Genomic DNA, 15,774 nt, shown 5'->3' with positions numbered 1-15,774 from the left:
CACCTGTCATAACCTGATGGAAGAGCTGGATTCAGGCTGTCTTATTTGAATGCTTACTTTACTGATGTTACATTTTTCAAGATGTCTGACATGAAAGACATCAACAACCGTGGTATTAAGTACCTGACTGATCCGAGTAACCGAGAAGTGAATAGGCTTCACTCCCGCATGGTTTTTGTCACAGATCATGCAGCGGATTGGTTGACCACCTTACTGAACATGAAGGGTCTCTGTATCCTACCTCTTATCTCCTTTACCCCAAACTGCATAACCTCGATGCCAGTTTTACCTTTATTTGTGAGGGGAATTTTTCTGCAGCACTAATGTTGCTTTGATTAAGCTAATTCCTCTACAGAAGCTGCATGTAGAGCCACATTTGTCAAAGCTGCTCATTCTTCACAGTGCAAGCTAGCCACATTGAAAGCTTAAGACCAACCATAAGCATTTTGTGTCAATTTCTCAAGTTTTGCATCGAAAAAATATAATTTTGAATAACACTGATGAGTTTGAGAAATTGTTTGGAGTAACAGATCTCTCACGAAACAATATCTGGTCTCTCCAACATGTAATTCAAACCCAGATGAAAGAAAGTAAAAAATGTGATGCCATGCTTGCATTAACTGCAGTTCAGACAAAGTTCAGCATATTTGCTAAATACTGTCTTGAGTTGTTGTGGACCCCAACGAACAATGTAGATAGCGAGCATGTGTTGTCTCAATACAAGAGAGTGGTTACAGACAGACTGTGCAATTTGAAAAAAGCAATGCCGAAAGACAGACAATGCTTTCGTTTGAACAATGAATTTGTATTGTGTGTGAACCAAGGACAATAATTGCACTTCATAAACAGATGCTAATTTTGGAAAAATAGATCCTAATTTTGAAACAAATAGATGCTAATTTTTCAGGTCCCTAACTATAGGTTGTCACAAAATGATTATCATAGAATTTTAAGCCAGCCGATGTAATCGGCTCTGGCAACTTACGATGGATTTTTAAAAGCCGACCTGATTGGTTGTGGCAATTTAAAGGGCAGGTGCTCGCAGTACCGCCTGGCTCCAAGAGGGTTAAGTCTCTGAGAAGAAAAACGCCGCTGAACTGTCTGGGTTTATATGATAAGACTCTGTAGATGCCTTTGCAATCCCTCATTCATGGCCAAATAAGGGCTTTGGGTTCTTGATTCAGAGTACGTTGGAAACTACATGCAGCAGGAAGAAAGCATGATGTCAGAGAAAGTTGTACTTACAACTGGTGAGGGAAAAAAATGAGACTTAACAGATTACAAATATCAGGGGAAGGTAAGAAACCGCAAAACAATTCTGATCAAGTGGGTTGCCTATCGAAGAGCATGTGAAGATTATGATGAGTTTCTTAAATTTATATTTTATCCAGTTTTGGAGTACATTATAATATAGAATTTCCTTTAAATAACTCACAATTTAAAACCAATTTTATTTTTTGTTGTAAAAATTCTCTCGTAATATTAGGATGTGCGGATTATTCGTGTATATACAGTATTTCAATTACAAGAAAGAAGACAAGGGTGAATATGACTGCAGATACTGAAAAAGTACCGGATGAATTTTTTAAGGAACTCTGAACAATTAATACCATGGATGGATATTGGAATAGAAGAATTTCAGGAGTATTTCTGGTGACAGTACAGAAAGAGCATGTGGAGCAACAGAGAGAAAACAGCACAGTGGAATGACAAGATTAATAAACGAAACTTGGAGAAGGCAGACAGAACAAAAAAGTTTATACGTCATTGAATAGGGAAAAAGGAGGAGGAACTAAATCCTTCATTAACCATATTTTAATAGAAAATATGAAATGTATCTATATACAGTAATTCAAGGCAAACATACAAATGAAAAAAAAAGAGAGAGAACTGTGAGAATAGATGAATTGCAGTAGAAAATAAAGGCAGCTGAACTGCTGTGATTGCAGTGCACCTACAGACAGCCCAAGTCTATGGACATGGGTCACAAAAAAAGTTTCCCTAAAAATATACCATACATTACATAGTCCCTCAATCTGTGATTTGATCAACATGGTTAATGATAGAAGAAACAACTGTATCAAATATATTACCTGCAAGAAGTTGAAACTTCCAGTAACAGATCCAATTACTTCGTTGAGGGGGCGCGCTGGTATTGCAGCCTGAGCAGGAACAAATGCTGGGGCAGAAGTACTAAAGAATGAGCTTTCTACGGCTGCCACAGGTGTTGGAACGGGAGGGACAACTGGAGCCTGCTGAACGATTGTTGGCACTGGAGCAGCAGCCACAATAGGTGCAACAGCTGTAAAGAAAACAACCTGTAATTCTAACAGCAGTCATATTTGCATTGCGATTACAATATTTCAAACCTATGACTAGTAATGGTAACTTTTAGGGCGTCAATACACCAACATATATTTTCCCCTCTTAGAACTTCACAAAATCCACGTGATTTATCCACAGACATTGACAAAAGAAGAAATACTTTCTCTTCCAAATCACAAAGACCAGATGCTGATCAATTGGATATGATAAAAACTGAATGAATACTGTGAAATGAAAATCGAGGTCATATATACAGTTGCTCATGAAAAGAATGAGTGCACTCTTGATAACTATTTCGGCCAAGTCCTAACAGCAGGTTTACACCAGAACCTTTACAGCAGTGTCGGGGAAATATTAAGCTGTTAATCTACCCATTCCTTAGAGTTCTGGCTCTGGGCTCAAGAACTATCAGAGGGCCACATGTTAGCTTTGCAGGTAAAGAGATTGCACCGAATCGACAGTGTGGCAATTGGGAGCTGGCTGGCATAGGTTCAAATCCTCCTAGTGAGCTGTTTTTTCCTGCTTCTTCCAATTCCAATATACTGACTCCGCGATGGTAAGAGAGATTTACCGTCTCACTAATAAAAAGTGTGTACATTTTTTACAAGGTTTATACACCGTTTATGTGAACTTCGTTACTAATAAACAGTGTATAAGCCTCCTGTGTATACATCTGTTATAGTTATTCATTGAATTGCTTATACAGACCAGGACCCTTGTATTAGCGTTGTATAGCAGTGAGTAGCGGAAAAAGAAATGAATGAGCAGTTTATTTTCGTGGTATTTATTGTCTACAGAATATAATCGTGGTGAAATATTCGACTTATCCATTTAACATTGAACACACATTGAAAAAATATACGATAACGATCTTCACGATATTTTAAACATAGAAGACATACACCATTCAGAGGTTATGGAGGCTAGACATCTTCGTAAAGCAAAACACTTTAGAAAGACGGAATGACAATGAATAACTATAAAACAAATGATGGTTGGGCGTATTTTTGTATAATAATGTGTTACTGCTTAATAGACTCTTGATAGCGCGAGTTTATTATACATTATCTGCCCCTACAAAGATCTTTCTCAAATTTGAGTACCGTTCCTATAAAAGGGAACATATTCCTAGAGATAAAAAATGGCATAACTTGAAAACCATACGTAATACGATTTCCATACTTTGTAGCTGAATATGCAGAAATATGATGTATAAATGCCTAATAGAAACTTTTTTGATCAAACCTTTCGTTTAGCTACAAAACAGGTTTTCCTTTCTCCTGAAAAGTAAGGATTTTGGAATGTGTACCCTTTTCAACTCGCCGATTCAATTACAATTGCTTAAGTTTTCCGTACTATCCCAGTTAGGAGCTATTGAAGTTTTCTTAAGCCTTTCCATTCCTTTTTTTGGCGTTCATTACACAAGCAAGCTGAAGAAATGTTGATATCAGTATAAGCAATTTCCAGCTGTGTCACTTAAGTGTTGCCACTGCCTTTTCGATATGCCGTGCTACTGGGCGACTTTCCGGAAAGTTTTGCTTGTAGATAACCAGCAGAAGCGATCATAAAGGCGGTGAACGTGCGAAATACGTCAGTGAACTGCAGGAAGACATTCCTACACCTTGGAACGAGTGTATACATGCTGTATAGTAATACAATGCGTATACCTCATTTATTAGTAAGAAAAATGTAAAACGCTTATACAGGGTTTATTCACTATATAACTAAACAAGAGTTAAGCAACTGTATAACGACTTTTTATTAGTAAGACGGTTAGACATTACCATGCACAGAGTATATTGAGTATTTCAAGGGTGGTTTGATCCTCAACAGCTTCACACATAAGCTGTCATAGGTGGCCTAGGTGTCACTGAAGAGACATACTAGGGAAATCAGGATGAGGTGGTTCCCTAGTGCTTTCCTCACAAAGCAAAAAATTACTATTACATTATTAGTCTGCCAAGTCCACCAAAATACATGCACCAATCGACCCTATGATTGACATTTTCACACCATTCATAACAGGCACTGGCTATGTAAGGAATGGCATTACTAGTATTGCTCATTCCTCAGTCACTTTCATAGTGTGAAAGTCAAGGTTGAGACAGACATGAATGAAAGTAACAAATTTGTTCTAGCCCATACCAAAAGAAACTGTGAACACTAGGACTAATCAGCAAAGACTCGTACAGCGCCAAACGTTCAAAGATTAAACAAGAAAATAAAATGTGCCAGAGACTACAAATAAAACAAGAAACAAACACAAATCAGTGTCAGGTCTGCCAACCCTCTTATTACCACTCAGTCGACTGGGCAAAGAAGCAGTAATGGCCTGGAAAAATCTCTTCTATCCTTTCAGCCCCAAATTATTATTTCTGGGAGAATATTTTTTTCTCCTTTAGAACAGTAGTTTTATAACACAGTGACAACATTTTCAAAATTTCCCAATAAATTTAGAAAATCCAGCATGTTGCTCTTGTTTAACACTGGGAGCCTGTGGTAACACTCAAATGCAACAAATATTTCACAGAGCAATTTACATGATGTTGTTCTGTACACAAAATTATATCTGGCATACAAACTAAGCTATATCTGACATTGTCTCATATAATTCTACAAAAGTGAATAGAGCAGTAAATCATGCATCAAAATGTAATGTTTCCTCAAATATTTGGTTTGAAACTGGAAGAAGCAGTTCTTAGCTCCTGTCAAGCATAAATTAACTCCGCATTTAGAGCAGGTCAGCTGGGTGATTCCACTAGGACAAAATTTACATTGGCCTATCTTCATTCCATACTGAGGCCAGTGTCCACATGCATCTAACTTGATATCGTGGAATGATCTTGGTGCAACTTTTTACGACTGGCTTCTAGAATTGGACTGGCACCTGATCAATTACGCTTTTGATTCACAACCTTCCCTGCCTTAGTCTCCTAACAAAATTGTACAAGAGAATACATACATTTTTCTCCTTGCTGCTTTTTTATGTTTATGTTATAGTAGTCAACCACTTACTACTGCAACACTAATAAACCAGAACACACTTCCCATATACCACTTGACCAATCTAATGTCTATTCTGTATAGCTAAAGCAAAATATCTGGTAGATATAACAGAAATCTTGATGTATTACACAACTCTAAATCAATTAATAAATCAAATGTTTTTTTCTATATCTGGTGTGTATAGATTCCACTGCAATAACTGTAGCTCTTCATATATTGGACAGACAGGACGTAACTAATATCATACTCTGAACACATCAATGCCATAAAATACAACAGATTCTCTGCAATAGGACAACACATACAGTCGAACCTCCCTTCTGCGAACACCGTTGGTTCCGAGGAAAAATGTCCGTTACAAGAGGTGTCCGCTAAAACAAGTTTGTAAAAAATAATCGAAACGTTAAAGAACGTAACACCTTAAATATAAGCATACATATCTTTATTTTTATTATCTTTGTCATTTCTGTGTTAGTATTTCATAGAGAATTATTATAACCGATTTGACATCATTTACAAACATTTCAGCTTCGTGAAGTAATCCCTTGTTACTCATGTTTAACAGACAACTGAAATGCTACGGTATTTCTGTCTCAATAATTGGCGCCTGTACTGTCTTTACCTTTTCAAGTTGACTACCTGAGCTCGACCTTATCAGCGACACTCCGAGTTATGAATAGAATGATGCAAGAAGGGAAGAAAATCCCCATGTAACTTGTGAGTCAACAGTCTCTGACAGCATTTCTGGGCGATTAGAATTCTCGGAATAGGCCTATACACCACTAGGTAGAACTCCATTCCGATGTACATTCTCTCCCCTTGCACTCGAAATAGTACAAACATTCAAAAGGGATTTTCTTATGTCTGAAGAATGATTTTAAAACAAAGGATGGCATGTGGTCCAGCGTAATAAATTGTCCTGCAATGTGTAAAGTGTCCACTTGAATCAACTGTACGGGACAAATGGCGATGTCCGCTGTCCGGAGTTCAAGGTGCCCGCTTAAATGAGGCCAATTTAATGCTTGTCTTATGTAAAATTAAATCGGTTCCGAGGAAAATTGTCCGTTTAGGGAGGTGTCCGTGAGGGCAGGTTCGACTGTACAAGATTCTAATAATAATCTCACCCATATTAATAAAGACATAAAAATACTTAAAATTATTAACACGGGCCCCCTTCTATACACTACTGAAAATTGTTTTATTCATCTTGACCAATACTTCAACCCCAATTTGAATTTAAATGCCATTTCTGAAAATCCTAATATTTTATTAGACTTCTTAATCTGCTTTTTCAAAAATGTTAAATTTACAAATCCAAATTCAATATTACAGTCCTTATATAGTTCCCACCATTTTCCACTTCCTATAACCCACCCTCCTGATCCACTTTAAACTACATCACCTCATTTATTTCCCTATTCTTACATTTATTTTATTCATTATTCTTCTGCTTCAACTATTTCTTTCCTCATTACATTCCTCTTTTCATTCTCCCATTTGAATCACATTTTCTAACATCTCTCATGATTTTGACCACTCTAACTTCCAAATTTATATTTTACGCTATTGTAAGTTCGACCTCAACTCTTACCTTCAAATATATCTCATGCCAAGTCATTACGCTCCTCAGCTGTTCGAACATGGCGCTTTTTAGTATTTTTTTCCCCTTGATAATTGTTTTTTCTCTATGTCATATGTTTTAATAACTTCATTGATCTAACTTACAAAACGTTTGGAAGCGCAGTGCTGATCTACTCTTCTAGAACTTGCTCCGTAATATATTTATATATTTGATCTGCGACTTTCTTCATAATTTTGGGATCTATCGACAAGCAGTGCTAATTCCTAAAATTATACAGTGCATCATGAACTGCAGCTGAACTCTTCAATAATTTACTCCGTGCTACATTTAGATACGTATTTGATTCTGGACTTCTTCACACACAGCACTCTCTAACACATCTAAATTAAGAGACTTTTAGAAGCACAGTGCTGATCTACTCTTCGGGAATTTGCTCCGTAATACATTTGTGTATTTGATCGGCGACTTCTTCATAATTTTTGGATCTATCAACGGGCAGTACTATTCCCTAAAATTATACACCGTCTCAAACTGCAATTTAACTTTTCAAGAATTTGTTCAGTACTATATTTGGATACTTATTTGATTATGGACTTCTTCCCGTACAATGCTCTCTAACGCTTGTGTCTTACTAACGTTTATGATTGACATGCAGTATCCTTAAAATTGAACAGTGCCTTATAAACTATGTTCTAGTGCTTCATAAACTGCATCTGACAGTATCATAACTTCAAATTTTTACCTGTGCATCTTTCAACCCACATTACTCCCTAAAGATTTTAGTGCTTCACTATCAGCAACCTACAGAATTCTTTATACTTCGCAATTTATTTATCTGTGCATGGTTTTACACCTATTTGTGATCGGGTGATGACCAAAAATACTGGTCGAAACCGGTACCAATTTTAATTAAATAGGAATGTAAACTCACTTCAATATGGAACAATATGAAATTCTTATCTCTTAATAAGTATAATAAAGAGGAGGTCGTTTATTGTCAAGGGGTTTTGTGTCTGCGCGGGGGGGGGGGGGGGGAAAGAAGCAGCGTGGTTACCACAGTATTTGCGAGTGATGTTCATGACTGTTAGGCCACGAATGCAAGACAACCCTTGATTTTTCGCATACGATTCTGAGAGAAAAACAGTCGTTTTGGATTTGGAGAAATACGGTATTACTCCTGAGGCTTCTGTGGCAAACATTTCAGTTTTCTTTTTCAAACAGAGCCACCTAACCTCACCGTATATATACCGTGAAAACATATTTCAAACGCATGCAGAGAAATTATAACCTCTTCGCTAAAAATTTACATGGGAATAGCCTTTCCAAAATTTAACTAGACGTGAGACAGTATGAACTATCCTCTGAAATCAATGATGTACTCTGCCATATCTTGAGGTGTATGATATTCTTACTTAATTTCAGTATATAACTTTAAATTAAGAGATAGTTTACTTCAGCCTTTATTTTTAACAAATTAACAACTGTTATCGGCCACGTTATTCACGCATTATGAAGGCATATTAGTTTCTTTCGTTTCGAATTTTCTTCAGAGAACAGCAGTCGACGGACATTACTAATGGACTCTAGTATAGCTTTTGATTGTCGACGAGATACCTCGCAAATGCACACAGCAAGAAAACTATACCGTACCAAAGATAATCGATCGCATTTTGTGGGAAACTTTTTTCAGTTTTCTTATTCAAAGAGTCACCTATCCTACCTTAATCGTACTATACGTATGATGAACACATACTTCAAGCGCCAGTAGAGAAATGATAACCTTCTCGCTATGAATTAACATAGTAGTCTTTCTGTAATTTAACCAGACGCGAAAAGGTATAAACTAACCTCTGAAATCTGCACTCCGCCATATCTTGACGTGTATCCCATTCTTACTAAATTGCAGTATTTACTTAACTATTATCAGACATGTTATTTAAGCATTTATTATAAAAACATGTTCTCTTTCATTTCGAATTTTTCTTTATAGAATGGCAGTCGACGGTATTACTAATCGACTCAGACATCACCTTCGAATGTCGGCGAGAGAACTCGCTAGTGGACATAGTGAGGAAACGATACCAAAGGTAATCGATCGCATGCAATATATATTAAAAGATAAAAATTTCATGATGTTCCGTATTGAAATGTATCACAATTAAATTGAAATAATAAATAACGTAGATCAACCTATTCAATACAAATAAATAAGAAATGTAGTGTTACATTCCTATTTAATTATAAGCGGAAGCGGTACCGGTTTCGACCCCAATCTGGGTCATCAGCCGAACAAAATTCAAAAACTATGCATAGGTAAATAAGAAATTAAAGAATGAATGTTTCACAAAAACAGTTGAAGAGGCAATATAAGATAATGGGGATTGGTACTGTAAGATCTAGAAGAAGGAGAAGGTCAGTCACTTATAAGAAGTAAGGCACAATCTTCTGAATAGTAGCACAACACACGCAAAGTTCGTATTAGTGTATTATGGAATATTAATCAAAAGAACTTAATGGCCAGTCATTTGTCTCTGTAAGCAGTACGCCCACCACACAGTAAACCTGATCACTGCTTTCATTTGAATTATCGTTGCCTTGAACTACTGACTTCCCTGCTAACAGCGTGTCGCCATTCCAAAATGACCATCTTCACTGCCATCGAGAGCATTTGAGATTCCGTCCTTTGTTCTAGACTATAGAATTCAAAAAGTGAGAATCTATTCGCGAACTGTTTCTGTTACTCCCAGCTGTAGTACGTAAAGCATAAGCCACCCCTTCCGAATAAAGCCACGCTGTAGAAAGTGCACCAAGCCACCAGATGATAAGTAGTGTATGCTACAAATTATACTTCTGAATGTAGAACATAGTGACTGGAAGCATTCTTTGGACAACTGTGGCTGTTAAAAGCCAACTTATTTTTAAGTATATTTCAGGCTTGTTCTCTACATTTCACATCAGTATTTACCTCAACAGCTGTACTTAAGAAAAGAGAGACTGCATTGTTTAGGTTAGGTATGCTATCAAGTGCCCAGATAGTACCAGAAGTTCCACGATGGAATAAATTAGAAACAGCAAAGCTTACCATGGCTATAATGCATTTTATTATCATAATGTTTAATTTCGTACGTTTGTTGTCTCAACTTTTTTATAACGCATAGTATGTTTTGTTTGGCATCTCCGAAAATCGTGAAAGTAGTTGAGAAGTAAAGTGAATAACATTATTTTTTGGTAGGTAGGTTGGAGAGTAAAACAACTTATGATTGTATTTTGATCAAGTCTTAAACCTACTTCTCTCCAAAAATGACGTATATTCGCCCGAGTTACAAGATATTAAATGATCATTTCGTTAATGACCATGCCTGCTATATTAACAGCAACAACCGTGAATACTGTTTAACTAAAGTAAACTAGTTTCCTCATCCTAAGCTGGTGCAGCTTCTTTTAGATAAGCCCCCAATAGAGAGGAGCTGCACATACCATTTTATCGCATATCAACCTTCCTACCATTCGTAAATCTCTGGCAGTACGGTACCGGGAAACAAACTCAGGCTCCCGAGAACGGCAGCTTATTGTGCTTACCAATACACTGACTAACATTCTTAACTACAAAAACTGACATATAGCATGCTTGCAATGTGTGGATCGAACATGAAACTATTCACCTATTTGTGCAACGTCATCAGAGCTGCAGTAGGACTACACTAAGGAGATGGACAACTACAAAACAGATATACCGCATGAATTTGACATGTGTATGCACTGCGCGGATCGTACGGACGAAACTGTTCACAAATTTGTGTGTCGTCATTGGGGCTGCAGTAAGGCTTGTACCCACTTCGTAGCAGAATCGTTCTCCAACGAATTACATTGGTGGGGTCTTTTATGCAAGATTTTTTTCATTTTCTTTGTCTCGAAAAGGCCGTGGTGTGTGTGTGTGTGTGTGTATAACACACAAATTAATTTGTTGATATCTTGATGACACAATGCATTTCTGCCATAATTGTAGCGCAAGTCTTAACCCCAGCGGGATGCACTCTCCCTGCAGTAATGGTGGGAATTCCACCAGAGTGCTCTTACCAGTACTGTGTGTTTTTTAGCATGTCTTAATTTCCACCAGTCACGCGCCAACTTTCCACTCACTGAGAAATTGTCTTTCCGAAGCTCTATTTCAATTACGTTTAGCTTGAATCTCACAGAATAGCTTTTATAACTGCCCATAATCACAGTTAAATGCTTCACACATTAATGTATTACTATGAAATTACTGCACATAACTGTTCAATATTATTGCATTCAAAAATAAAATATTTCTACAAAAAGGAAAATAAAACTAATTTCAAGCACAAGTGAACAGTAGTTACATCATTCACAAACAAACGCATGCATCTGTACATTCCAGAGCAATCTATACCTCCGCAAGAGTACCTAATAAACACGATACGGAAAAATCCTACATACCCCCAGGACGTGGAGAAGCCCACTTGAGGAGAAGTACAAGGGTTGCAATCCGTGGGTGTACCTACTCTTAAATTTCCCAAAACCAGAACATTTCATTAAGTATTAGAGCAGACCACGAGGCTGGTTACATGGCAATGTTAAGAAAAAAGAACTCATTCATTTCAAAGTTTACCACCAATAAGAACAAGAGTATTAAATATATTTTTTCGTGAATTTGATTCTTAGTGAATTATTTTGTTGCTGTTTTACTGTGCCTTCTGATACCAGTGCACCCCTGGTTGTAAGGCTTAGAAAGCAAAAAAAAAGTATGTGCGGTTCCAGTATTTCCCGGCGGCATTACCAACAAGCGATAACTTACAGCCTTATGTATTTCAAAAGACAAAACATAATGTCAGTGGTGAATAAATTGTACACCGTCTCACGACCATATTGTCAAAATACTGATAAGCCATGCGTCACACATACCAGTGTAGTTAATACGCTGTGTGCCATCTCACAAATACGATTACGCTGCTTAACTGCCCACCGGCTGTGCAAGTATTTAAATTGCGCATTCATATACAATTTACATCACAGTCCGTTTACCTTTTAAGCAGCTTGATGAATAAAATTTGAATACGTGAAGATTATGCAATGAAATACAATCCAATTACTGTATTGAAAATAAAGGATGCAATGATTATGTGGTGGTGACTATTATGTGGTGAAATACAGTATATTTTTACAATAATTAAACAATTCTGAAGTACATTTTGGAACTTCTACATCCCACAACTTCCAGGAATAAAAACGGGTGGCAGACATTAAGGATTTATCAAGATTAACACAAACAAAATAGTGTAAAAGCTAGGCATAATCCAACAATTTCAAAATAGTCAAAGATGGTGCTTCCTGCAACACAGGACTTTCTAACTAACCTGGAGGATATGCTGGCGTTTCTGAAGGCACTACAACCGCCTGTCCTTCAATAACGTATTCCTCTTCCTCTGTTGTTTCCTCTGAAGCAACTGGGACAACTGCCTCAGCCACCTGCCAATGAAAATACACCAAACTTGCTCATTTTGAATAAAAAATTAAAGTTATCCATGACTGCACTTTTTCATCAATATTTCTTTTCTCAAAAAGTGGCATTAAGAGTTCTATGTTTTCTAACAGTACCAGAGGTTGTGCATCTTTCTATAAGTTAGTTTAATTTGCCATGTTGGTTATCATTAAGATAAGGCATAATGCGATAATTCAAAGTTTGTTATTTTAATATCATTAAGAAATACAATTATCTTAATTTTGGGAACCGTTTATATGGATTATTGAATCAAGGAAAGTTTGATATTTTCTGTTACATAGGCTACTGTTTGCCAGTGTGATTTTTTGGCATCGGATTGTGGGTGATGCAAGGTTCCCATAGTCTCTTAAAAAAAACTCTTTTTGAAGTTCGGCAGGTACGGAACTGTTTTCCAATGTTAGAATGCTTTAGTGCTGCAGTTGTAGTATAGTAAGGATGTAAAGGAGAGGGTCCCCAACAAACATGTTGCAAAGTTTGGGCTGGGAAGACATAGGAGAAAGGAGACTAGCTGCATGATTAAGTAGTATGTACTTATAAGATTACTAATTAAGGATATTTTTAACTTGAAATAAGTGGTATGTTTCCGAGCGGTTGGAGAGATGGCGTGGAATGACATTAGTAGACGAATAAGTTTGAGTGGTGTCTTTAGAAGTAGGAAAAGATCTCAATATGAAGATAAAGTTGGAATTCAAGGACAAATTGGGTCTAATTTTTGTTTATAGGAAAGAGAGCACGGGACTGGAATAACTTACCAAGGGAGATGTTAAATTTCCAATTTCTTTACAATCATTTAAGAAAAACCTAAGAAAACAACAGATAGGGAATCTGCCACCTGGGTGACTGCTCTAAATGCAGATCAGTAGTGATTGATTGGTTGATAAAATAACCTAGATATGTGCTAATTACATAATATTAATACATATTTGAGTCACTGGGTGCTCCAGATTAACATGCAAATACTGTAAAATTAAATGATAATTATTGTCAGAATAATTGCATCAAAAGATTAGCTTGACCACCACATAGTGTCAGGCACGAGTGGGGTCTGGATTAGCGTGAAAGTGCATGTGAGCCCTCTATTCCGCATGACGTCACAAACCCACATGGCAGTCCACAAGTCCACAGCAACTGAGCGGTAGGCCTAAGTCCACTGTTACATAATATGGAATGAGCAATAGAACACTAGAAGTTCGAAGTACAATGGGAATCAAATATAAACGGGATTTTATTTTTTATTTAAATTAATTTATTGAAAAACACAAGGCAATTACAATTTATTTTTCCACATAGTTTCCTTAAACCAAATAAAATAATAAGCGAGTTATTCCACCTTTTCAATACAAAATAAATAGCATTTATTAAATAAACATTTAACAGGACTAGTTTCGACCAATTTAAAGGTCATCTTCAGCCGTTTCGCGTGTAGAATAAAGTATCTGAAACACAGTTGTTTTAAAGATGGTCTTAAAACATAAGTTTGACACTATGACTCAGCACAAAAGCAGGGCATCCTCACGACACTCGCCCAGAGGTCAAGACGAATCTGTGAACCATCACATATCCAGACGAGGATGGACACGCTCAAAGTCGCGTTTAAAGGTAATGGTTACAGCGATTTGCAGATTCATAGAGCCCTACATCCCAGCGAAACAACCAAGCAAATTTCAAAGAAGGAAGAATTGAAGGGAACTGCCTACTTGCCTGACAAATCGGCAATAGCAGAGCACCCTCTATCGTCGGGTCACGATGTCATGTTCCAAGATGCTTGAGCTCTTACCCAAACTAGACACCACAGGTCCAGGATTATACAGGAAGCTGTGGATATACGTAGAAATCCTAATAATTTCAACAGGGACACTGGCTATCAATTAAGTAATACCTGGTTGCCTGCCATTAAGAATTTACACAGGTAGTTCCCTTCCCCCTCTTCACTATTGTTATTCCGTCGCAGTGTTTTCCAAATTCGTACGTTCCTCCTCGTGATATGTTTCATTCCAGGCTTACGTCTATGTCTTACCATGTCATATGTTACACAAACACGTTATGTGTACCGCTTAGTCTGATTGTGATGGTTCGGTCAGCTTCCACTTTGAACGCTAGCGTTGTGCCACGTTCTGGGGGCCATCTAGTTGTGAACGAACGTACCATTTCCACTTCTACTTCTATTACAACGTTCCAAATTCAAAAGGTTCATTGTTTAAGAAGCCCTTCTCGTGGACAGTCGAGAATTATTCTATGGACACAGAGCACAGTTTTCTGCAAAACGTTAAGAAATTCATCTCATTTTCTTGACACGGCAAAAGGCCAAAAGCCTACACAATATCATGTCTATATGTACGGGCCGTGAAAGCATTAGTGGCAACTATGAAGAACTTTATAGAATTTCTGGAAAACACATTTGTTGTAAGAAATTAGTTCACTTAGCTGTAGGAATATATGAGAAGAAGAAATATTCTTCGTAGTATACAAGAATGTAGATACAATTCAAAATTCACAGTCTTGATGAACGTGGAAATGGGCACATATGCATAGTGTTGTTGTGGCAGAGAAGAAGAAGTCTTATGATCTTGTCATTGCCAAGCATAGATACACTTTAAAATAATATATCTTAAAACACAATAGACCCATACATAAAATTTACAATGGAAATTGACGATGACCACACTGTAAATTATCTAGACATATCTGTTCCCAAGCATGATCACTTCACATATAAAATATACAGGAAACCTACACAAACATGTAACACAATAAAAATAGACTACTCATCCCAACGTCCACAATTGCTGATGAAGCTCAAATCGTTCTTTGGTAATGTTGCTTTAAAAGTTTTCACCGCATATCTTACAGATCGTATGCAACGTGTTACAGTACAAGATACTGCTTCTCCGTGGAGACTCAGGAAGGCATGAACCCCCCAAGGTTCTGTTCTTGGTCCCGTTTTGTTTGTCCTCTATATAAATGACATCTCCTCTAAAATAAAGTATAATAGATATCACCTCTATGCCGACGACCTCCAAATTTACTGCCACGTTAATATAAATGATATATCGAATGCAATAAGCGATTTTAACTCTTTCAACAACTCTGTGTGTACGCCAGTGAAAACTCCCTCCTCCTCAACCCCTAAAGAACTCAAACAATTATTATCAGTTCTCAGAAATTATTAAACATCATGTATAAAAATTATACTATTCCTCCGGCCCTCTGAAACGACATAGGGACATTTTGCCGCAAGACGTAAAGATAAAACTACTCCAAACTTTGATGCTACCAATACTTGACTAATGCGACACTGTCCTCATTGATGCAACCCGTGAACAAACCATGAAACTTAAAC

General features: G+C 37.1%; 1 protein-coding gene across 3 annotated transcripts in view; it reads right to left on the bottom strand.

Annotated features, from left to right (window-relative positions):
* Positions 1-15,774, bottom strand: part of Capr (Caprin) — a 220,663-nt gene that overhangs the window by 123,556 nt on the left and 81,333 nt on the right. For all 3 annotated transcript variants that reach the window (XM_067145615.2, XM_067145617.2, XM_067145616.2), the window contains exons 5-6: positions 12,289-12,400; positions 2,094-2,302 (exon numbers count right to left, since the gene is read on the bottom strand). In XM_067145615.2, the coding sequence (XP_067001716.2) occupies positions 2,094-2,302; positions 12,289-12,400 (321 nt within the window). The remainder of the gene's footprint in view (positions 1-2,093; positions 2,303-12,288; positions 12,401-15,774) is intronic.

Source organism: Anabrus simplex, chromosome 4 (assembly GCF_040414725.1).
Source record: "Anabrus simplex isolate iqAnaSimp1 chromosome 4, ASM4041472v1, whole genome shotgun sequence".
In the NCBI taxonomy this organism is placed as follows: Eukaryota; Metazoa; Arthropoda; class Insecta; order Orthoptera; family Tettigoniidae; genus Anabrus; species Anabrus simplex.
The sequence above is the reverse complement of the archived record's forward strand: the minus strand, read 5'-3'. Positions and strand labels throughout refer to the sequence as shown.